Source organism: Hippoglossus hippoglossus, chromosome 14, assembly GCF_009819705.1.
Source record: "Hippoglossus hippoglossus isolate fHipHip1 chromosome 14, fHipHip1.pri, whole genome shotgun sequence".
Classification (NCBI taxonomy): domain Eukaryota; kingdom Metazoa; phylum Chordata; class Actinopteri; order Pleuronectiformes; family Pleuronectidae; genus Hippoglossus; species Hippoglossus hippoglossus.
Genome location: NC_047164.1, coordinates 20,043,331 through 20,067,823, shown reverse-complemented (window position 1 = coordinate 20,067,823; position 24,493 = coordinate 20,043,331). Strand labels below are relative to the sequence as shown.

The 24,493-nt window shown below is 40.5% G+C and overlaps 1 protein-coding gene across 3 annotated transcripts; it reads right to left on the bottom strand.

Moving 5' to 3' along the window:
- Window positions 1-4,409: 4,409 nt before the first annotated feature.
- Window positions 4,410-23,329, bottom strand: ints2 (integrator complex subunit 2). Of its 3 annotated transcripts, none has more exons than XM_034606159.1 (25): window positions 23,024-23,329; window positions 21,971-22,279; window positions 21,747-21,885; window positions 20,715-20,817; window positions 19,893-20,006; window positions 18,678-18,808; window positions 17,952-18,122; window positions 16,975-17,195; window positions 16,625-16,750; window positions 16,371-16,442; window positions 15,594-15,708; window positions 15,064-15,132; window positions 14,629-14,763; window positions 14,357-14,533; window positions 13,732-13,846; window positions 12,901-13,005; window positions 12,242-12,406; window positions 11,089-11,290; window positions 8,896-9,021; window positions 8,398-8,599; window positions 7,901-8,182; window positions 6,572-6,679; window positions 5,913-6,018; window positions 5,070-5,246; window positions 4,410-4,854 (listed from the first exon to the last, which is right to left on the bottom strand). In XM_034606159.1, the coding sequence occupies exons 2-25, from the start codon at window positions 22,261-22,263 to the stop codon at window positions 4,670-4,672; spliced, it is 3,639 nt and encodes a 1,212-aa protein (XP_034462050.1). In that variant the 5' UTR covers window positions 22,264-22,279; window positions 23,024-23,329; the 3' UTR covers window positions 4,410-4,669. The 3 variants fall into 3 exon arrangements, with proteins under 3 accessions (XP_034462050.1, XP_034462051.1, XP_034462052.1); XM_034606160.1 differs by having other exon boundaries at window positions 21,971-22,273; XM_034606161.1 differs by having other exon boundaries at window positions 23,100-23,329.
- Between the last annotated feature and the right edge of the window lie 1,164 nt (window positions 23,330-24,493).

Here is a 24,493-nt window from a genome sequence, read left to right as displayed (position 1 = left end):
GGGATGCATTGACTTCAGGGATGCAAGCCACTACAACCTCTGCACATAAAAAAAAATTCTGTGCATTGTCACATTTCATATGAAATGACATTTTTAGAAAGAAGATTATTATAAATGTGCATCTTTCGGTGTAAGCAATGAATTCCCTGGCAATTCCTTCTGATATAAAGGGTTCTTCTGGTTGCTGATACTGCGTAGTGAGTTAACATGTAAAATACCAGGAGACACCAAAAATGTGAATGTAAAATAAAATATGGATTTCCACTCACATCTTATTGTCCATAAACACTGTAAATCATGGTCTATTTTACCCTTCAACTTCTGTAAGAGTATATTTCAGCATAATGTGCGAACCTTGAAAACGACTTAGGTTCTTCACTGCTGACTCTTGATAGTTTACTTAATTAATGGGTTAAGTCTGACAGGAAGGATCTGTTGTTTTCAGTGTGGCAAGACTGCCCTCTGGTGAATTAACAGGAAATGTCTTTTAGGATACGACTCAAGAGACAGTAATATTTGAAATGATAAAGACAGTGGTTTATGCGATTAACAAACTGATATTACAATGGGTTATAAAGTCCAGAGAATTGAGAAAATGATTTTTACACAGGCTGCAGTACTTACTCACAGCAGAATATGCCAATGAGGACTTGTATATATAAGATATGATGATATGACTATTACTTGTCACACCAGTGCATGTGTTACGACAAACCATGTGAGCATGTTCACACTGTTTACTGGTCAGGGAGAATGTGCCTAGTTTCCTGTTGCTAGTCCAAGTGAGACCTTGGATGTATAGTCGGTAAATTACATCCCATGTTCTTTCTAGGGCTCCGACAAGTAACTTATCCAATCTATTAACATGGATTTATAAAAGAAATAGTTGGCAACAAATTTCCCCATTGATTAATTGAGTCAATGATATGACAGTTATCATATCGTTGACCCAAGTCAAGTGATGTGGTAACTCCTGAGGTGGGTTAGTAAGACAGCCAATGGCGTGGGATGTGTAGCTAACGTGACAAGGCCGTCTCATCTCTGGAGTAAATTTTAGGAAAATGGTGGAGGCGAATACTACGATACAGCGGAGGCAGATATCTGTACAGCATATATAAAGAGCATTGTACCCACGAGTTAGTTGTTTTTCGAAATTGCTAGAATGGTTCAAATGTAGCTTTTGCCTTTTTATCTGATTAATATTTGATTAATTTAAATAATGATGTGAGATTTATTGATTATCGAAAAAGTTGTTGGTTGCAGCCCTAGTTCTTCCCTAGCTACTCTTCTTTGACCTTGATGGAGAGAGGGAAGATTTGTCAATGTCACTTTGATTCATGAGGACTAATGAAAAGATAACTGTGGTGCTGAGACAATCCAGCAGCACTTATAACAGGCTACACCTTTATGCGATGGTAGATGTCATTGACGTGGCTATGGTCCAGTGTAGCCTATAAAAGAAGATAAGAAAGGAAGTGCTCGGGCACGTTTCCTTTGTATATAGAGAATTTGACCAGCTCTTATCACGGCTGCCACATCATCTTCTAAGCCAAAATGACAAGTCAACCACAGCCCTTCATTCTCTGGCACACTGCTACAGCTACACCTACAACACCAACAATTACTACTACAACTACAACTATTACAATACCAATTACTACAAATACTTCCTACTACATCCATAAAACAACAATTACGACTAATACTTCTGCTACAACTACAAATATTACTACAACAATTACTGTTACAACTACAAATATTGCAACAACAAAAACACCAATAATTACTACTGCTACTATGACAACAACAACTACTACTACTGCTATTACAGACTACAACTGTAAGCAAGTTTCTAACATGCGAGTGGTTGGTGAATCGATCCTGAAATAGCAATACTTCCAATTCCAAAATTTTGAGAATCAATTCTCCCGTTAAATGGACAACATCTCAACTCATTGATGACAGCTGACCACAGACAGTCACTTACAGTCAGCGTGGATCTTTGTCAGTGCTCAGACCAGCAAGGACTGTAAGGTACTGCTGCAACCTGGGACAAGACAGACATGAGACATCACTTACTGAGTCCTTCAGCAGTGACAGACATTATCCAGGTACAGAGAGAGAGTTTGGAGCTACTGGCACATATAATACTGTCACTGAGCATCAGAAAGAGATGCACATCTGTCCAGGCTTCAGTCTGTGTGTTGATGTTTAAACAACAGGAGTTCCCAACACACCTAAAACAATGGAATACCAATTCATTTAATGACATTGGGTGAGAGGTTGCCAGTCTATCACATAAAGACTAATAACCATCCATGTTTCCAGCAGTGCTGACCACTGCCAGCCTCATGTCAATTTATTAAAATATATCTCAAACAAGGTGGAGGTATGAAAACACCCTTAAACTGAGTGTATTTAAAATGTCCGTACTTATGCATCACAAATAATACAGTATTTAAACGCCTGCACTTTATCCTGTTTAAAAAGTATTTGAAAAACATGTAAATTATTATAGGACTTGGTGATATGTCCAAAAATTATGTCAAATTAAAAAAAGTTCATTTCCTTTTCTTTGAAATGTCATTTTAACCTCTCATGTTCCTCAAAATCAGTTTCATTTCTTGTACTATACAGATAAAGTTTATTATCATTAAATGATATCATGTCAATCTCATGTCAATGCCAATTAAAATGTTACATTATTATTCATTTTAGGTTTAAAGACACAGATTTTTGCTCCTTCAAACATTTAATATAAATGATCAAGTACGTTACCTCCTCACTGTGTTTGAACAATTCATTATAAAAATAATTAAATATAATTGATATATTGGACTCTTGTTACATTGCTGCCAGACCGGAAATAGGGTTAGGGTTAGTTAACCCTTTTTCTTTCAAATGCAAAAACAATATGATCAAGATACTGTGAACAAATAAGAAATATGTGCATTATGAATCTTAAATATTGTAAGGCACAATAAGTAATTAGCAATAAATAAAATATAGTTCAAATGAAAAGGGTTAGAGCTTGTTTTCTAAACCGTATTATTTATATTGAGAGTAATTCATGAATTTAAGGTGCTTGGTTTATAAGACAGACATTCATTATGAAACAGTTTCCTTCTCGTGTACTTTATGACTGTGAAATTCCCCAAGGATCAGAATGATATTAACCACAGTCACCTTTGCAACTGTCCATGACCAGACCAAAACAATTTTGGAGAAGGTTTCAAGTTGGAAAATTGAGGGTCCCAACAACACTGTGCTGTAGTGAAACTTCCTCCGTCAACATATTCACATTTGAGGCAGTTAAAAGGTTGGGGACAGCTACCAGTTTATATTTCAAGACAACCATTTACATTTCATCAGCTGTGTACTATTTGTAAGCATACTTTAATTTGACCACCTTTTTATTTTACATTCATGGTTTTATTCTAACTGCTGCACATCATACGATGTTAACAAGGAGTCTTCATTTCTAACCAAAGGAACCAATCATGAACTCAGATTCAAGTTTAATGTGGCAATAAGGAACTAAATCTTCCATTTGTTACAAACACACCTCATCAATAAAATCATTGTTTTATTACAAATACAATAAAAAAGCTCTACATACATTTCAGTTGATGAGAAAAGTTATAACACTTGCAGCTTAGAAAAATATGCCAGCTGAGGTCAAGAAAATGTATCCATTTGACATTTTCAGTATTCTACTTTCTAAAAACGGTCACAGAGCACATAACACACATTCTCTACATACATTGGGAATCGTTGTTTATTTATAACATGTCAAGAAGGAGCCTGCTGGTAAAGAATGTCTTTTTCACAACATGACTGACCAAAGAGACCAGAGTGGATAGAGAGTGCAAATCCCAATATGTGAAAATAATGAAGGCAACCCACAACCTCTGAAAGCCCTTGATCAAGTCAACATCGATACGAGTCCATTTGTTGAAGATGAGTGGATGTGTGTTGACATAAGCCCTTCTCAGTGGGGCTGCACGATATATCGAAAATGTATCATCTTCGCGATATCAACATGCGCGATAGTGGCCGCAGTGCGCAGCGCGAATGCTGGAGACACAGAAGTAAATTACTGATGGTAAAACCTGCGAAATAATAACTTCACAGTCCAAACCTGTATGAAAAGACTCAAAATAACACTATAGAGCTGGGCAGTCCAACAATATCAATAAATATCAAAAGATGCATTTCATCGACTTCAATATAACAAAAGTAATGCAATATATATATCAATTATTTGGCGAATGCATTGTTCAAACACAGTGAGGAGGTAACATACTTCATAGATCTACCTACGTTTTTTGTTTAATGTTTTAAGGAGCAAAACTCTGTGTCTTTAAACCTAAAATGAATAATAATGTAACATTTCAATTAGCGATATTGATTGATATAATTTAATAATAAACTTGATTTCTGTCGTACCTTTCATACAAGAAATGCAGCTCATACAAAATAGATAAAATGTTAAAAATGTAATTCATAATTCAATTCATCGCGATATTCAACATCGTTATCTCATATCGTATGTTATCCTAATACCGTGCAGCCCTCAACTCAGGAGTGTGACTGTCTGTCGGGGTCTGTGTTAAGAGTTGTCGGTTGAAGCGCTGTCCCTCCTCTCCCTCCAGAATGTGCGTGTGGCCTATAGTCCATGAAGGGTGGTGCTGATGATGTCCATGAATGTGGCTTCGACACAGTAACACAGTTGAACATCAGGGTCAGTTCCACCCAGTTCCTCTGCTGTCTTCTGAGGTAAAGTCAGCTTCGAGGAGCCGCCTCCTCCTTGAACCACAGCTTCCTGAGGCTTCTCTTTCAGATACTGCAGGCCTATGGTCAGAAAAATAGGAATTTCATTTTTTGAACACAGCTTGATCTGTTCAATGATATCATCACCTGCAAAAAATCTCTTCATCAAGTACAGGGTGCAGCTGATTTTTGAAATGGTCAACCGATACCTCAACAATACAGAGGAAATTACAGAATATTATTTGTCAATGATTAGATTTTATCTTTTTAACTCAGATAATGAGTAGTGCACGTACGGGCAATGAGAGGGTCAACGTCCCTGGCTTTGGTGGCTACATCAGAGGCACAAACTTGGCCCACTTGTACCAGCAGAGCTGCCACTTCATCGTAGAGTGGGGGGAAGGCCTGGCAGAAGGCCACCAGGCATGGCAGTGTGGGCATGAAGAAGGAGAAACGCTTGGCATGAGTCAGCACTAAAAGAAAAAAAAACACACACTTAGTAAGCACAAGATCTGTGAACGCATTGAATACAGTGGCTAATCTGTTGGCACATATCTTAAACTTAAGTAACTGACAGATAATGCTGCACTAACAGCAAAAGGCCAGACGGTGGCAGCCAAATGTTGTTTAAGACATATTCGATGACATGAGCCAATTGATACAAAATGCACTGTAATGCACTGTAAACAGTGAGTCAGCTGAGAGCCAGTTCAATGGTGATGATGCAAGAGTAGATTATAAGAAGATTAAAACGCTACAACCAAACTTGTGACTCTATAGCTTCTTTCAGACATGCACAGAACTCCAGGGATCCTCCAGAGTTTCTCTGAGGGACGTGCATGTGTGAACGCAAAAACAACCAAGCATCTCTGTATTGTATCGATATGACTCAAACAAAATCACTTGATCTGCCCAATGGAATTAATAGGTTATATTCTGTCTCTGCACCACCCGTCACCTGAATCCTCCAAAGGATTTGTTGCTGTTGTGAACGCATATTAGCGGAAAACATCCCACTGCGTTGTTCATGTGTGAAAGGAAACCTCTGGAGAAAGTCCGGACCCAATTCTCCAGAGTCCCCCTAGAGTGCATGTCTGTAAACGGCTGAGGAGATGAGGAGAGAAAAGCTGCTCACTGACCTGTGAGGAGGGTCCCCATCACACTGACGGCCAACCTGGCCACACTGAGGGACTTGGGGAGAGCGTACTGGGTACACAAGTATGACAGCAATTGGATTGCAAAGATCTGTGAGGAAACACACACAGTCACACACGTCCCACTTGTTGAAAAATCAGCAGCATGTTAGAAAGTGAAATTGTTGTTGCTCTGTGGTAAACGTGATTCAATGGTGAATTATTTGTAGCCGATAATGATTTTTGCAGTTGTGGTAAACATAGAGTACCCCCATTTAGAGACCTTGCTGTTACACCTGAGGATTGTGGGGTTTTGTGGTACTTCTCCTAGAAATTGTGAATAAAACACGTTTTCTTAAAACACGCTTGATATCATAAAGACTTCTGGCTGGAGAATAGAACATTACTTCACCGTCGTGAAATTTGTGGGAAGTCTAACTTGGATGGCTACAATATGAGTATGGCTGATAATCAAAATCTCTACTGAGAAAATGAATGAGATTTTTACTTCAGGAACGAGGCTGAAGAGCTCTATAGAGTTATTTCATTAAAAAAACAGAGACAACTGTGTGAGGGAGGGTCTGGCACAAGGCCAGGGCAACTCTAAGATTTAAAGCCAGAAAAAAAGAGGGGAGATGTGGGGGGTAAAGGTTGGGACGCCTCACCTGCTTTTCCAGCTGGGGCTGGGCCAGCAGCTCTGGGATGAAGTCCAAACAGATATGGATGGAGGGGATGCCTGCCACAGTTAAAGGCAACAGAGCTTGAGGGTAACCCTGAGAGGAAGAGTGAGAGAGACACAGAGGGAGAGCACAGGAAATGTAAAACTTATCATGAACCTAAAGTGATAAGAGAGGAGTTGAGAATACACAGTCAATTTAATGAACTTGTCATTTACATTCAAAAGCATGTGCGCATGGATGCACACAGCAGCTTTTAATCAGCAGTGTGGACAAGGGTGGGTTTAACATCAAAGAGGATGGACTGGTTTGCTGAAGTCCACCATATGGTGGTTTGCTCATTGTGGGAGTGCTGCAGTCACTTAACTATAAAGCCATGGCTGAATGTGACGGCTAATGGGGTCAACATCACCTTCTTGAAAAATTAATGTATTTTCAACAGTCTGGTAGACTCACACAAAGGCTGTTTGCACCATAACTAGGGCTGAACATTAATGGAAATAACAGACACCAGTAAAAAAAATATGAATATTCTTTTCAGTGGAAATTGGGACTCGTATATCAATCACTATTTCAAAATAACATGTGATTTTTGTATTATTCAGCACTAATAATTCAATTACTAACTAATGATATAAAATGGAGGAAAGCAAGGAATTTTATAGCTTTGGCTGCATCCACACTATTCATCTTAAAACTAAAAACAATATCTGTCAACACAAGAGCAGTTCATACAGACCCTGAAAACAAGGCAAGTGCATGGCCAAGGGGATTGTTACAGATCACCTACATAATATCTCGTCTGTACACATGCAGCAATATAAAAAGCAGAATTCAACTCCACACGTGCAGCTAGCAGAGCCAAGGTCAGCAACACCTGTATTTCATTTTTTGAGGCTGATGCTGCTCTTTTCTAAGACTACGGATTTCTTTTCTTGGACACTGACGACAAGGTGAAACTATTACTGACAGTGTTAGCAACACTTTGCATTCACTGCTAGTAGTCGAGTTGTGACTGAAAACATCCAATCGGGAAACAAATGTGGGTGATTGTGTCTTAATTTCCAAAGGTCTCAGTTTCTGCCCGTCCGACTAAAAAGGAACCTCAGAGTTGTAAAACTGAAACGGGCATGCAGCGTCTTAAAAAGTCTCAGTTTTAGGGGCTCATAAACTCTGCAGTAGTGTGGAAGGGAAGCATAAAAGTGACAAAAGTGGTGCCATTTAAAACTCAAATTTATTAGTGTGGATGTAGCCTTTAATTCAGTCTCTCCTCTGTGTTTCCGGCTGCAAATGTACCTGCTTTTCCTATCTTATTACCTGAAAGTGAACCAACTTGGCAATGTTGGGGTCAGCGATGAACATCTGATGTAGCAGACAACAGATGAGACATTGCACCTCCCTCAAGTCACTGAGCAGGCCTCCCTCTGGCTCAGCTTCCTCCAGGACTCTGCTGGCCCTCGGCCCCGGGCTTCCCTCTTTCAATTTCCCTGGCATGGGACCCTTGATGCTCTTCAGCAGGCTCTCTGTGTTGGCCCCCAGCTGCTGCTCCTCGGAAGTTGGCAGACACACCTCAAGGAGAAGCTGGACTGCTGCGCTATCCTGGAGTTTAACAGAAACAGGTGGTTACAATAGCTGGGTGTGAAAGTCCACCTCCTAAGTATTTTTGTGTAATTTGATGCCATATTACTTCTACATTCATGCTTTAACAATATCCCATGACACGACTTAAAACAAGTGTATTCCTCCAAAAGTGAGATCTGAGAATGTAAGGAGAAATAATTGTGTGGTAGTGTGTCACTTTGGAGTTTAAATACCTGTGCAGCAAGAAGTGCGTTCTTCAGTTCCTCCCTGGTGACCTCAGGTGTATCTGGCTGTCCAGGGACCCCCAGGCTTGTGACTGTCTGGCTCTGCCGTTCAAAGTCAGCTGTCTCTTTCAGGTGGCACTGTAGGTAGGCTTTTGAGGCTAGCAGGTAGCCATTCAGCATGTGAAGAACTATGTCCATCACGGGAGGACACCTGAAAGGGAATAAAAACACTCAGACCTGTTTGTTTATTGACGTAAGACTAAATGCCTGATTGTGGTAAACTAGTCTAATTTGGTAAGTATGGTCACATCCACAAAACCTTTGAGAGAAAATTACAAAAAGGTACAATCACAAATATTGACAGGCTTTGACGGCATCTGCCAAAGCAAAACAAATTTAACAAGTAAATGGTCCAGAGATCTAATACATAAGCTTGGTGTAAACACACTTTGAATAAACTAAAAAGACAAATCTATTTTTTCGAATAAGAGTAATCTCTGTGATCACCTGTACACCCTCTGATCACAGCGCAGCACAATGAGCGGATCCACCATCAGATCGTTTTGAGTGTATGTTTGCTGCCTAAGCAGCTTCGCTGAGGCTTGGAGTGCGTTTACTGTCATCACCCACAACCTGAAACACAAACACATTTGTCATAGTTTTAATATCTATTTATAATGCACAAAGTATTACAAAGTGGAAGAAATACAGTACCTGACTTGCAACATTATATATAACTCAAATAATTCCTTTATGAAATTCAAATCTCCTGAACATTTGTCAAAAGATTTGAAACTGTTAAGTCTAAAACTTTTGCATAGAACTGTATGATTTGTTTGCTGGAATAAAGATATTTATATGCCACTAAAATAACACAATGTAACACACTTCTGGAGGGGTTAAATGACTTCAGCGATTTGATTATTCACAAAACAGCTTGAAACGGCATTTCACCCTCAGGAGATATCCATAAACCCTAAAACAGAGAACTGCTGCTGGGTGTTAGTTTAAAACTCTGGGGCTGCATTTCAGTCTGGATTGGCAGGTAGATTCACTAGGAAAAGATGACGCAGTCACCCACATTCACTTCCTGATTAATACTTGTTCTAAACCTGTTCAGACCTGGTAATAACATTCGTACTGGGAGATTCGATCACAATTGGTCACTGTTAAGCTCGTCTGTTCACACCTATAGATCAAAATGCTTCCTGAATGCGTCTGGATCTTTGTCCGGATCTCACTTCCCCACTCTATGTGCAAATAAACACATAATTTCTGTTCACAAACACCAATTGATGTCTTTTTTACCCAGTTTGAGTTTACAGAGATGTCCTATGTGGATGTGTGTCAGTATGAGCAAGCAAGAGGAAGAGAGGGAGGAGTCAGGAGGGGCTGAATGAATCTCTTGCAGCTTTTACCAATTGAAGAAGAGTATCAGTCATTATGAGGTTGTCAATGTGGTGCTGGTCACAAATCAATAATTGGCCACTGAGTATAGTAAAACATAAGTTTAATTCATTGTGAAATTTGGGTGCATGAACTTGGAAGTGACCACTTGTGATCAGTTCACTCAGGATGGATGCTAACACCAGGTCTGAAAGGGGTGTAAGTTCCACCTCATCATCTGTCTACAAAAATAAATCCCTGCTCTTACTTTTCACCATTGTTGAACCTTGTTGGCAGTATTTCTGTTACTAAACAACCAACTGCAAATTGATTCCTATTAGCACCAGCACTGTGTACCTGTACGGTCATGTGATATGTGTCTTCACATGTGTAAGTATGGATGGAGACTATTTCTGATAGGATGCTAAAACGCTCATCTGGACTGAGATCGATTTATTTCTAAAACTAAAATGTATTAGTGTGGATGTAGCCTCAGTCTCTTCTCAGACCAATATTTAACCACAAACAGAAGGGTACTACTAGAGCTCCGAGTATTCCAACAGCTCGCACAGCCACATCAATCAGTTGATCTGTGTGAAATCTGACACTGCTGCCCTGCTTCTTGATTCACCAAAGCCCCTGGTTTAGCCCCCTGCAACATTCAATACTACAACAGGAAGTGAGGAAGAGAAGAGGGAGGGGGCAGCAATCCCTTACATCTCCCTCGTGGAGCGTCTCTTTCAGTTTTCCTGCCCTGAGCTCTTCTTGTTAGAGACCCCTTTTGGATCAATAGAATGTCTGCTCAGAGCTCCGATAACTGTGCTCCTGAGGGCCCAGGGCAGAGTGAGGGTCACCCTCCTCTGTCCCGAGTGTTCACACAGGCTGACAGAGTTGCTTGGTTCAATACCTCTGATCTATTCACACAGTAATCACTGAACAAACGGCCTGGAGTCAAGGGTCACAACTCGTTTTCCACATGTTCTCCTTTAATCCATTTACAGAGCCTCACAGCAACTTTACAGAGCCTTGGGAAAGATGATGCCAAGCCAAGTACTATCATTAACCTTTAACTGAAAAGACAAGCAGTTACAGATCTTTTCTTTTGGCCTTGAATTCAGATTTTTTTTAATTTATTGACATTTTCTTACACTGAGCCCAGTTAGTTAGGTATTTTTATTCTCCACAGTATTCAAGTGATGCCATGAATTTAGGGCATACAAATAGAACTAAGGCACATCCGCATCCAGAAATATTAATTATCGGGTACTTATATGAATCTAAACTTTTCTGTCCTCACAACATGTGATTGTGTACCTGCGGGGCATCACAGTGTTGAGGCCCATCCAGAGCTTGTTGAGGGTCTGCAATATGCGACGAGGCACGTCGGGCTCCAGCAGCAGAGCCATGCTGGCTGTGAGTGCTTCTGCATAAGGGATCAGGTCTCCAGGTGAAAGCAGCGTTAAGTGCTCCAGGATCCGCATCAACCTGGGACTGCTGGACGGCAACTTCTGGAAGGCTGTGGGTGGAAAACTATTGAATTAGTTTTGTAAGTCTCGAGCTGCGGTGCATTGTTGTGTTCCCTTCAGTGATGTGTACACACTAAAATTAATTTAAACTTCTGGAATCAGACAAATCTGTAGTGCAAGACACAGGCAAGATCTGGCAAACACTTAAATATACAGGGGATGAAATTTGTCTGTTTTTCACTTTGGCCTTCAGCCCAATTTGACTTTTCTGTCTGTAGGATCACTGCCAAGTTTAATACGAGGGAGGAATCACTGTTTTTGAAAAACATTCATGGTCCGTGAGGTAAGAAAGGTTGTTTTGGCTAAAACCAGCTATGACTAGCATCATCACAACTACCATCTCTCATCAGACGTCTCACCAAAGAGAGGCAGTCTCAAACATCTCCTTAGAGTGATTAATGTGATATGGTAAAAGGTGAATGCTTTACTAGTCTTGATGACCACTCAAAGCGCTTTACAGTACAGTTTTACAATCATCCATTCACACAAACACATTCATACAGTGCAGCTATGTGCAGTACTATTCTCTATGAGAAAACAAACAAACGACAAAAAACTACTTTTACGACATGTTAGAGTACTTAGCAGCTCATCTACTTTACTGGATACAAAAACTTCTGAACGTCAACAAGTCTGTTGCCTCAGTCTGTTGGACTGCTCCATGCAGAAAATACCCCTCTGTAAAGGTACATACAGTGTACTGTATATTAACCTGCATGAAACTGATGATCTGTTACACCTTTGCCTTTTGTTAAGAATTTCTATCAATGAAAAGCCAATTACAGCATAATCCCTCTAAAGCCTGAAGGATTAACCACTGAGATAAGATTTCAGTTGGATAAAGGCTGGCACCTGTCAACGTGTTACACAATATTAGTATCACTTCCCTAACTACAAGCCCTAATCCCATTTCTTTCATCCCACATTCCACCCCTGCTCACCCTGGTGGAGCTGGCTCTGAGTGTATCTGCAGGTGTTGCTGGGGAGCATCATTCTCCTCAGCAGGGGCAGGGTACCAGTCACCTCCTCCTCACACACCCAGTCCTCCACTAGACACAGGTGGGGGAAGTTGGTGGCCAGCAGCCTCAGCAGGGCAGAGTGCAGGCCTGGGAAAAGGGAAAGAGAAAACCAAGGCTGCTTGAACATTTATTGCCCACAAGAGTTATGGGTTTTTGAGCTTTTGCATGAGCGTGTTTTTTTCCCCCCCCAATAGAATAGTCTTTTTCATTTCCAACATGGGATAACTGCTTACTCAGGATCTTTATCAATGCCTAGAAAAATATGGTTGGGGTTATGGTCAGGATTGTAGTTGGGGGAAGTTTGGTAGATTTTCTGGGGTAGTAAAATTGACTGAAGTGTCAAGTTATGCATAGTTATAACTCTAATCCTGGTCAGTAACTTGTGTGCTCAAGCCTGTAACACTAGTTGTGTATTTGTAGTATTTTTTTTTAAATCTGTCATTTCATTAACTTGAGTTAAAAATATGTAAGTACATTTTAACTCAAGTAATTATACTTCTGCTTAAGTAAAAATATTAAAAGTAACAGTAGCTTAAAGTAAAAAAAATTATACACAGCAAAACATTAAGTCCAAAACTCACCCCCAAGCTCCTGCTGCAGTCCCTGGGCCTGGGTAACCAAGTACTTAATAGGGATATGGTCCATCAAGGCTGCTGAGTACGACTTTGGTTTCCTCTGCATCAGGGCTTTAAAAAAGGAGAAAAAAGGTGAGTGAAGCAAAGAAAGTGTAGGACAGTAAATAGATAGGGTGAGAACATAAAGCAAGAGAGGACAAGACAGAGCATAAGTGTTTTATTTGGCTGTGTAAGGACGCCAGAGCCACTGTGCCGATGTGTTAGAGGAGCTGAGGTGATTTTTCATTGACGTGGGTTCATTACCACTGCTGATGGGCATCATTACTCCTTCTTTGAAGGCTGCGGGAGCACTTGGGTAAACACGGCAATTAAAGAGATGGGCATAAACTCGCACATAAATCTGGCCTAATGAAGGGCAAGAGGAGAGCTTGTCCTGGGAGAAAATAAACACTGACTATGCTAACTGCTAATGCTCAATCTAACCTACAGCTGTCCTAGTTAGCTTAGCTCCAATTGTACTTGGCTCTTTTTCAGCCCTCCATTTATTCTGTATGAAGCGACCAACAGTCAGTGTCGAGAGAGAGAAGGATGAATGACTGCACATTCAGAGTGAGAGTGTTTCCTACAACTTAACAGAGGATAAAGGCTGCTTTTCTCCTCTCGCTACCTGACAAATTCCCCTCTCACATACAATGCTGTCTTCAGTGAAGGAGATGACATTATGCACACTTCAGAGGGGCAAAAAGAAAAGAAGAAATAGAAAGGAAGTGAGCAAACAGCCCAGAGGGAAGCGAGCCACACTGCTGTGCTGTATATTCATTGTTACCATGTACATACCTAGTTGTTTGGTGCTAGCCAACAGATTCTCCTCATATGACAGGATGTAGTAGAGGATAAGCAGTTGGGTGGTGATGGAGTAGCGCTGTCGTCCCCCTCGACCACCCTCCCCTTGCTAAACAACAGAGACAGAGAGAAACAAAAATAACTTCTATGGACTGGGGACAGTACCGCGGTCCCTTTCAATGTCAAACATTTGCTGGAACATGGAGGAGAAATTTGAACTAATTTTTGGAAAGATGTCCAGAGGACAGGCAGCACAATAGGGCTCTTAATTATCAATGAATGTGGGGATGGATCATTTCCAATGGTTCGTCAGCAAAATAAAAACCTGATATGCTTGAGGTAAATAATTACCGAAAAACTAATCTTTTTAACCCGCAAAAATTACTTAAGCCATTAATTCAAAAGTGTATGTTATGAAAACAAATTTAGAGACTTGTTTTCATGACAAAATAGCTTTATATGTTTTGTACTTCAGACAGAAAGGAAAGAAGTCTGTTTGTATTTTCAGGGACAGCTATAATTAAAGTGCATCCTCAGAGAGGAAACATTAAATAAAACTGAGGGAGGCGCTATTGCACACTTTAATTGATCAAATACATTTTCTCTAATTGTCACTCACCCCTGCAGCGCTCTGGAAGACACTGAGGATCTCCTGCTCAGTGATAGGCTGGTTGGTGGCCTCTGGGTTGGCCTTGGATGCTGGAGTGAGGATGGAGTTGATATAGGCATCAATTAGAGGGATCAGTTGGGTGTGGATGGGGGTGTTGGTCTCACAGAGCTGGCGATAAATCCAATCCTGAAAGATAAACCAAAGGATAAAATCATTTTGGGAACATTTGTTGAACTTAATCATGCAGCATCATTATGAGCCATCCAGTTTTAACACCATACCTTGATGGACACTTTGTGCTTGGTGAAGGCTCGGCTCCGAAGCAGCTGGTAGATGCAGTGAATTGGGAGGAATCCTGTGATGTTTGCACTTAAGTTATTGGTCACAGCGACCCGAACCGCATGGGCTGTGACGACCTGCACACCAGAAACAATGTCAACGTTTTCAGTACAGCAACAATGGAACATTTGGCAAAGAACACTTTCAGATTCTTTAAAGATTTCCATCACATTGTAGTGAAAATGCACACAATTTTGTTTGAATGTAGTTTACCAAGGAACCTGCTATATCTCCCAATATAGAGGTTTTAACATTATTAAATTAGGCTGCCATTCATTCAAAAAAGGCGTGAAAGTAACCATGATATACCATGTAGAAAGAACTAGGTCATCACTGCAGGCGGATGTGTATAAATGTATATTTATTTATATGTGTACCTGTTCTGTAAAGATTTCCTGCGTGAAGATCGTCTTCATCTTGCTCAGAGAGCTCGGCTTGATGGCAATCTGTGGACAGTTTGCACAAAAGAAAAAGAAAGAAAAGGTTCACTCTGAGTGAAAACAACCTGCAGGCAACAGTGCTGGTATTTTGTAATTCCCTCCTTTCATATTTCATAAGAAAAATTCTACATGGCAGGCACAACATCACAACACTGAATTGAGATGATTGCCCTGAGGGTGGAAACAAACAGGCTCTAAATCCAATTACATTTCACATCTTAGTGGAAAATACACTGAGACAGGGAAACTACTTAACACACAGACAGGAAACAATTGTGCACCTAATAAGTAATAAAACAGAAAATTGGCCACAGGGTATAGAGTGTCTTGGTAGATATGTGTGAATTGCTAGTGTTTCAGTGATATAGTCCTCATATGTGCCACTGCTGCAGTGGAGGAGTGCAGCCAGGAGCTGGTCAGCCAGACTGATGTATTGATCAGTGCCTCCCTCCCACCTACCACCTTACCTTCATCCCCAAAGTAGAGCACACCAACTCAATAATGGAGCTGAGCTGGTTGCTATGGAAATACATGGCAACCAGTAATAGCATCTCTCCAAAAGAAGCAGATACGCCCGCAGCACTGTAAGAAGGAAGACACACATATGCAAGCGAGGCGAGTGAGAAAAGACTTGTCATTAATCCTGCAACTTATAGGACAGAATTTTAATCAACTGATTATGCCACTAGTATCAACCTACACATATGCTCACATACACATGTTTTACCATCAGCCCGCATCAGTTTAGTCTCCCCTAAAGTCATTTAAGACTGATGAATTGTTTTTTATGGACTAGACCCATGAACACACAAGCACATGCACTGCTGCAGTTACAGTTTATCACTGGCTGTTCCCATGGACACCAAACATTTACACGAGACATCAAATGCCTCCGAAGTGAGAACAGACAAGCAACAAACAGAATCTGAATACAGATATTGGATTTACCATATTTAGCTCACTATTAAATCCACTGACTACAGACTACTGATCAGGGAGGGGAAGCATTGAGATTAAAGTGAAACAATAGAGAAGATGGTGTCCTTATCAGAATCTTATGATCAGATATTTGCTGAGGACAAACAAGATAAAATAATTTTAAAAAACCACATAAATCTGAAAACTGAAAATGTTAAACTCCCAATGAGTCACAATAACATAAAGCCTCTTCAAACATACATAAAAACTAAGAACCACAGTATAACTATAAAATAATGCCTCATGATCATAAATAGTTTTCTTACCTCTCAAAGTATTCCTCCTCTTTGATCATCCAGCTGAGCCACATGACCATCAGCTGCTCCTGCTCTGGAGTGCTGGACGCACGCACACACACACAGAATACAGGGTTCACACTCCATATAACAAAAGGACCTTATTAACTGCTAAAAGACTTTAGTCAAGCAGCATGCTTTGGCAGAAAATCTAAATGCAAAACCAACTGTTAGCTGAAACGGATTTGTGATTCCAACATATGAAAAGACAAGACTCTGTGTACCTGACCAGAGTGGGGAAGGCGAGCAGCTTGCAGAAGGACAGGGAAACAAAGCGAACGCCAGCAGGAGTTGCTGGAGGCCGACTGGTCATGAGCTGTAGTAGCTGCTCTGCCTCTTCATCTGTCGGTCTGAGAAGGGTCACAGTAAGTTTATTATTTTCTTTAGGACATGAGCTTTTTCAGGTAACCAAAACTTTAAACAAATTAATTGACTGTGGAGCATTTTCAATTTTTGTTTTGTACTAAAATCATTGAGTTATGTAAGAACAATTAAACACCCATGCTATCAAACTTTAAAAGCCCTATTGCGCAAGTATCAAATATCTGGAGGGAAAGTGCAAACTTCAAACTACCTGAGGCCTGCGATGCCCATGAGGGCACAGTAGAGTCGGAGCAGAGCACTGGCCTTCACCACATGCTCCTCTCTCAGGCCAGAGTACCCTGAGCTGCCCTCCCCTTCCATGTCACCGTCATTGGGCATGTGAGTGCTGCGTGACCGCGGCAGGATGGCGACCAGCTCCAGCAGCAGCTGTCTGCGCATCTGCCACAGGACCGAGCTGCTTTCTCTCTTTCGCTGTCAATACAGAGAGAAAGAGAAAGAAAGACATAAATGAACCACTGTGCTTCCATCTAGATGTTTACATTCAGCTGCTGCGAACAGCAAATGTTCAGCTTTTCTTATTTAAACAGTTTATTGATTAACAAGGTTGTTTCATTTTCTGTGCATCAATTAACAGACTAATCTACTGAAACGCTTTGATGCCAATTACAGTGCACAAAATAATGAAATAAATCTAGGTGCAATACATTTCAACACATTTCCCTAATTCTGCAGAGGCTTTTTCACACAGCTCAGAGAGTTTTATTGTCTATGAAAGAAAATATAAAACGTTTTATAAAGGGAAACATAAACAAATTATGCCTTTTAACTGACAAATTAACTGTCATCCATAAATGCCAGCACATGGAAAGATACCCGATTCCCTTCATATCTTTGTTTACATTTGAATCATTAACTTATATTTTGGGCAATTCAATTCATGAGATGACGATGATTAATTACAGGAAAGAATGGGAGAGACAGAAAACAGGAATTGAAGTTGATTGTTGAGGGCATACTTTGTATATTGGTTTGTTTGTTTGCTTCTGTGAGAATGTGACACTAAGTATTGAATACTGAATATTAGCACCACTACTACAAACATGTGCTTTAACATGGTGCCACTTAAGCGCACAACATTATGTTGTCACCTCAGATAACAGTACTTCTGTCCTTCACTCACCATGATGAGACAAAATGCTCATATTTGCTAAAGTCCTGACCCCTCACCTGTTGTCCATTGCGAATAAACATGCTGAACCAGGTACGGACTTTGCTGTTGGTACCCAGCAGCAGTCCGCTCACATAAGAGACCAGAGGACTGACAGCTTCATCTGGTGTGTCTGGTTTATAGTCAAGAGTCAGGGCCACACCCAGGCCAGGCAGGTGGCACTCCTCCATCTGAGGACACATAGAAGTATCAGACATACAGTACATCATAGTGGCAATGTCATTATTTTGAGTATGTATACGTTTAAAAAAAAAAAAAAAACTGACAGCATCTTTACGAATTATTCACTCTGTAAATTCAGAAATGTTGGTGTGAGTGTATTCAGAATTTGAAGTGATGTAATATATGTTGTTTTAGCTATTTCAACAAACCTTTGGTTCAAAATACCATTTATAATAGTAAAGTCTACTTCAAAGTAACAGCTGATCCATAAGAAATACCAGCTGCCGACAACTACGGCAGATTCCTCTCTAATATGCTCTGACTTCAGCACAACATGCAGTTGTACAGTGGCCCGTCTAATTTCAGTTTTACAGTATAATGAACCAAAACTATTTTTTATACTTCTCATTACAACATGAAAACATCTCTAATGGAGTGTTTTGTGCTGTTGCGTCATTATAGAGCTGTGCTTATTGATTCCAAACTGCAGTTTCCAAATTGCAAATTCCAGAAATTGAAAAGGATTCATTTTCTTCTCATCTTATGATAATAATGTAACTGACCACCATGGCTCTGATGTTGAGGGCTTGTGAGGGGTTCATCTGACATAACTGCCGGAGTGCTTCAGTCCTGCGTCGACCTCCAAGACTCTCCTCATCCTGACGTTCTCCATTCTTGATCAAACCTCTGCAAACTGCACATACACACAAGCACATTTAAGTAAAGAAGCACCATTAAAAATAAACTCCAAAATATAATTTTGTTGGAACCAGTTTCTTTTTTCCTCTTTGTTTTGTTGTTCTCTGCAGAAGATGCATATTGTTTGATCACTGCCAGACTGTGACCAAATTGTATGAAGTTAAATTAAGTGAACATTTTTATTTACTACTTTAACAAAGCTTACTAATATTGGTCTTGTAGAGCCAGGGGGATTAAGGCATGTTCTGTCATTAATACATAGAATCACAACTCATTTATTTGCCAGTAAATACAATGTAACAGCCATCACAGGACATCATTTCCAAGGCTTTATCTCATTTTCATTGTGCTTCCCCATAGCTGATGGTTTAAAAGGCAAACAATTTATGGTTGAGACTATGACATGCACTGACATAACATTAGCTGCCATCTCAGTCACTTCTGCATTATTTCAAAGAGCCAATGGAATTAGGTCTGGTCAGCTTGTGTTCCATGTGACAGACCTTGAATGCTTCTAGACAGAGTCCTTTGCCACACTTGACCCTCAGATCAATTAATTTCATTTTCGATTCATTTGAGCTAGTTCTTGTCCAGTAACAAAGGAAACATTATTCCTTGACATTGACTGCCATGTAGCACACACAAAAAAGCCATCAACTTCGCTCTGACCCTCTGTGTGACAAACAGCCACTGGAGAGAGCCAGCATTTTATGAGTCTCTCACTGGACAGGACACACTGCGCTCTCTATGAGCCAGAGCAGGACAATAATGTTCATCATCAATCAAAGACAAATACACACATACACACACACTCATGCCTGTAGCATGGCTATAATTATGGGAAGGAAAGAGCTCAATTCTGAATAAAACCATGCAATGGCAACTCAATTACAATCTGCCCATTATTATAATGAAACTATCAAGGAGACCTTGTGGAGTTATTTCTTAATAAAAAGGTCTATTTCTGCCAGAGCAGGCCCACTCTAAACTATATGAAGCAAGTACAGGCAGTTAACCAGCAACTTACTCTCATATGATCAGAAGAGATTATGTGCAGTGTTGTGACACAGGTGAATTACCTTCATTGAAGCTGTCAGGGACATTGGCAACCAACAGACACAGAAACCAATCACCATTGCGTACATGTAGCAAAGCTTCGGCTACATCCACAATGGGTAGCAAGGACGGCAGCTCTAATAAACAGAGGAAATAAGCACAGTATTAACTATTAGATATTTCTTTAATGTACTGCTAATTTTGCATTTTCATCTCAACATCACTGTGATACCCTGCTTTCCTATTGCTTTCCTTTACTCCTGAAACTCCACCCCTCCATCGACATAGAGGTGAGTAGGTAATGAGAGAATTTTCATTTTTGGGTGAACTATCCTTTTAATACGACTCCCACCAATACGTTTAATAATATCACGCTGCTGATGATTGATCACATGACAAGATTAATTATTCAATGCAACTGAGAATGAGAAAAACTGAGGCAGGGAACATGCTAAACAAAAGTTTAAGTCACATGGCTCAAACAACCAAATGTGAACATCTGAGAAAAAGCATTTTTCTTGCAGCTCATAAATATCTACAAAAGCATTTTTTTCCTGACCTGTCTTATCAATTTCTTGAGATGTAAAACCATAACTATCTGCAAAAATATATAGTCAATAAAAGGAGGGCTTCATTTATGGGCCTCCATATTAATTTAGCATCATGTCACAGATTTTTATACATGAGCTAATCTTTCACATGAACCCTTTGGTATAGCCTTCTGGATCCTCCAGTTCTCATCCCTGCAGGGACCTCACGTGTACAAAAGCTGCTGTATTCAACATCATCTCACTTTCAAAGCACTTCTAACTCAGACAATTAAAATAATAAAAGAAGTTGAGCACCTGCTTGTAAAATACAGAGGACATCTGCGACCTCTTCCAAGTAAACCAGGCTTTCAAAGAGTTCAGAAGACTTTAAGAAAAATTCTCCATTTGAGTCCGTCACCTGAAAAACAAAAAAGGAAATGGATTGTGTGGATCAAGCATTCAACTCACCCTGTTCAGGGAAGTTAAAAGTAAGCAAGAGAAATATGAGACACCTTTTCTGATGCCAAATTAGGCTTTGATGAACAATCTTATTTCTTTCAGGTGAAACCATTTCTATAAGGATATTTTAATTATTCATTAATTTGAACTCACTCATTTATTACTTATTTCCTAAAGGTCAGACCACTGTCTCTATATTGAGAAATCAATCAGATGTCTCTTTTACAAAGATGAACTATAAGTGAAGCAAATGATTTATGTGCCTCCGTGCTCACTGAGTTTGGACGTGAATAGGAGGTAAAGGTTTGCCACTGCTACATTTGCATATAGCCGTTTTCAGACATAACTAGTTTGCCTTTCACACATGCAGAATGCAACAGGAGGTTCTCTGCACAGATGCGTTCACAACAGCAACAAACCCTCCACATTGTGCAGGCAAGAGGAGCCGGGTGCAGCAGGCAGAGGCAGGAAGTGACGTATTAACTACACTGCGGAGATCACATGACTTTTTTTGACAACAAACACACCGGCGTCAGCTCTTATCACCACAAACTCTCTTGCAATCTTCGTCTGTGTCTTCTCTGTGTGTGACATCGCATTTTCTACTGGAGATTTTTGCTTTCTTTAAGTTTTTTCCATTTGTCATGCGTTAGGAGCGTCATCAATTTACCAAAGGTTCACCTATCAATGATGACACTTATCTGGCTAATTCAGGGTGGCATACTCAATACCTTCTTTTAAACATACTGCTAACAAGCTTTTAGTCGTTTCTTGTCATTGAGTTTCTAGTTTTTGTTATTTACTTCGGAAGAAAATTACAAAGCCAAGGTAATTAATATTATCAATTTCCAATGGTTTCCTGAATTACCTATGGACCTCTGACTGTACCTTATTCATGATGGCCAACAGTTCACTGAGTGTCAGACGGAGCCTCCTCAGGGGATCACTGTGTTCAAACTCCAGGGTCAGGCCATGCTGAAGCTGTGACACCAGGATGCTCTCTGCGTTAGAGCCACCAGCCTTATGCCTGGCAGAAGAGACTGAAATGAATTCCCCGTTCCCCACATCAGACTGTGGAATCAATCATGTTACAATGTGTGTGTCTGTTATACCTGAGCTGCTGCTCCTTTCGTGCATCCTGCTCCAAGGCGTGAAAGTCAACAGACAACAGAGCAACAATGGAATTGACAGCCTCCACTCCTGAGAGCAGGCGGAGGATGAGCTTCTTGTCCTGAGCCCAGGTCTGGCTCTGATCAGCTGGAGCACACAGAGCCATCCTCACCAGGCAGGGCAGCAGCAGCCGGAGCTCTGGATCACTGAGGGCAGCTAGGCGCACTACATCCACCTTCTGCATGGCTTCAAAAGCAAAGGCGCTGACAGACTGCAGCCCTGCACTGTCTGCCATCTCTCTGCAGCTGCACCCTGAGGGAACAAGCAAAACACAGATTTGAAACTGAAGCAAATAAACCGCACAGTCTTTGGGTCTTGAGGGAAGGGACGTGTTGAGCAAACATCGCAGAAACTCAGGACAGAAACTTTTCTGAACCGTACCGTGCCCGGCGAGGAGACCTCAGCTAGCACAAGCTACATGTAGCAGCACACACATGAATTTCATTTCTCAACTTTCAACAACTTTCTCTGGCCTTTACTGTGACTGTCATTGATTCGGTTATACGTGTATATTCGTAGATATTTTCAACTACATTATTAAGTCACCATCAAGATAACATGGCTCACAAAACAAGCTAATGATAGCCGTTTGATATACGGTTGGGTATCGCCAACAGAGGCGTTAGCTTCTGTTAGCGTTAATACTTTAACTATTTAATACCGTCAACTTTACCTAGTGTGTAATTCGTTGTCCCCAAGTCAAAAATAACCATGTTTTGCGACTTTGAAATAGTAACATGTATATTTTAAATCGCGAGTAATATTGTAAGATATCCGCTAATTCAAACTAGACGATTTATTACCTCTAGCTGCTCGCTAGCCTGGAGTAACTCAGCTAACACACTTGTACCCACTGGTCACCGCTAAGGCTAGGCTATGCTAGGCTAGGCTAGGCTAACAAAACAATCAAACTGACGCTTGTGCTTTCTGCTGTCTCGGTCGTTTAAAAACATGGACGTTAATGTAATACAACAATTCAACAACAACAATCGTACCTCACGTGTTATGACAACGTCCTCTAAGAAGAACGTTCACCACCAAGGCCTTGGGACCTCGGACTCGGTTTCGTACCACCGGGCTGCACAGGAGAGTCCTGCGCCAACCACAAGAGGGAGAGCGCCTGCCCACACATCTGCCTGTAGGTAGGTTTATGGAGATGTCTTTAGCTTTTATGTCTTTCACGTCCTGTCTCGTGTAGTTTCCGCATGTCCACTTAGATCTGGTCTTTATCTACAGTTTATCTGTGTCAGTGTGTCAGTGACGGGACTGACCCAGTCTGCACAGTGTGTAGCACTGACAGCACTGACAGCACAATGCTCCAGTCCAGCCCACACTACACGCGCGCGCGCGCGCGCAGACACACAATCACACAGGGCTGAGATCATGTTGTCTACTCACAGTCTGATCCATTAGTATTTGAACAGTCACATAACTTTGATACGAATAAATCCTTTGATTCAAAAGGTTTAACAAAAATATTGAATTAACTGTTAATACATAGCCTCTCCATTTTTAAAGGCTCAAATGTAACTGTTAAAACTAATACCACTATGACTACTACTACTAATATAATTATTATTATTATTATATATTATTATTATTAGACTGCCCTTATGAAGCATCCCCTTAATGAAAACACATTTACAATCTCTAGATCCAAATTTTTATTTGGATCTGCACCCAAATTCACACACTCAAATATAAGTCCTTCAAACCTGCCTAATTTTTTCACCAAGATCCATCCAATTATTCTGAGAAATCAAGGAAAATGCTGAAAAACACATTCAACTTTCACACAATGTTAAAGAAAGAAAAGAATCCTGCATCCACCCCCTGATCCATATCTGCACCAAAATGTGAATGGTGGTCTCCTGACCCATATCGCATCCTACCATCTGGTTTAGAGAAAAATCCGTCCAGCAATTTTTGTGTAACGCTGCTTATTAACAGACCAAAAATAAAAAAACTGTATACCTCTATATAAGAGTTATTTTCAGTACTTGGATAAAATCCTGTGTCTTTTCATCTCCAGAAGTGAGAAGCAGTCATTATCCACGGTGAAGCATCGTCCTATCACTTTGCAGTATTTGGCTAAATCTGAGCAGATAGCCCTGAACACGTTAGATGTCATCCTGCTACTCCGACCAGCAGTCACATCATCAATACACACCATTCACTCAGGTCCATTTGCTGCCACATGGCCATGACATTACATACCTCCTCCATGTTTGACACGTGATGTGGTGAATTAATCTTGGTTTCATCCGTCCAAAGAATCTTAGGCATTGTTTGAGATGTTTTCCTATCACACTGTAAACTTGCCTAGTGTTGCTAGATGTTTGCACCTTAAAGCCTCTGTATTTAGGTGTCTCCTAATTGTAGACCCGATATGTCAACCTCCCTCCAAGTGTTTGTGAACTGGCTGAATTTTGTAAAAAGGTTTATCTTCACCAAGGAAACAATTC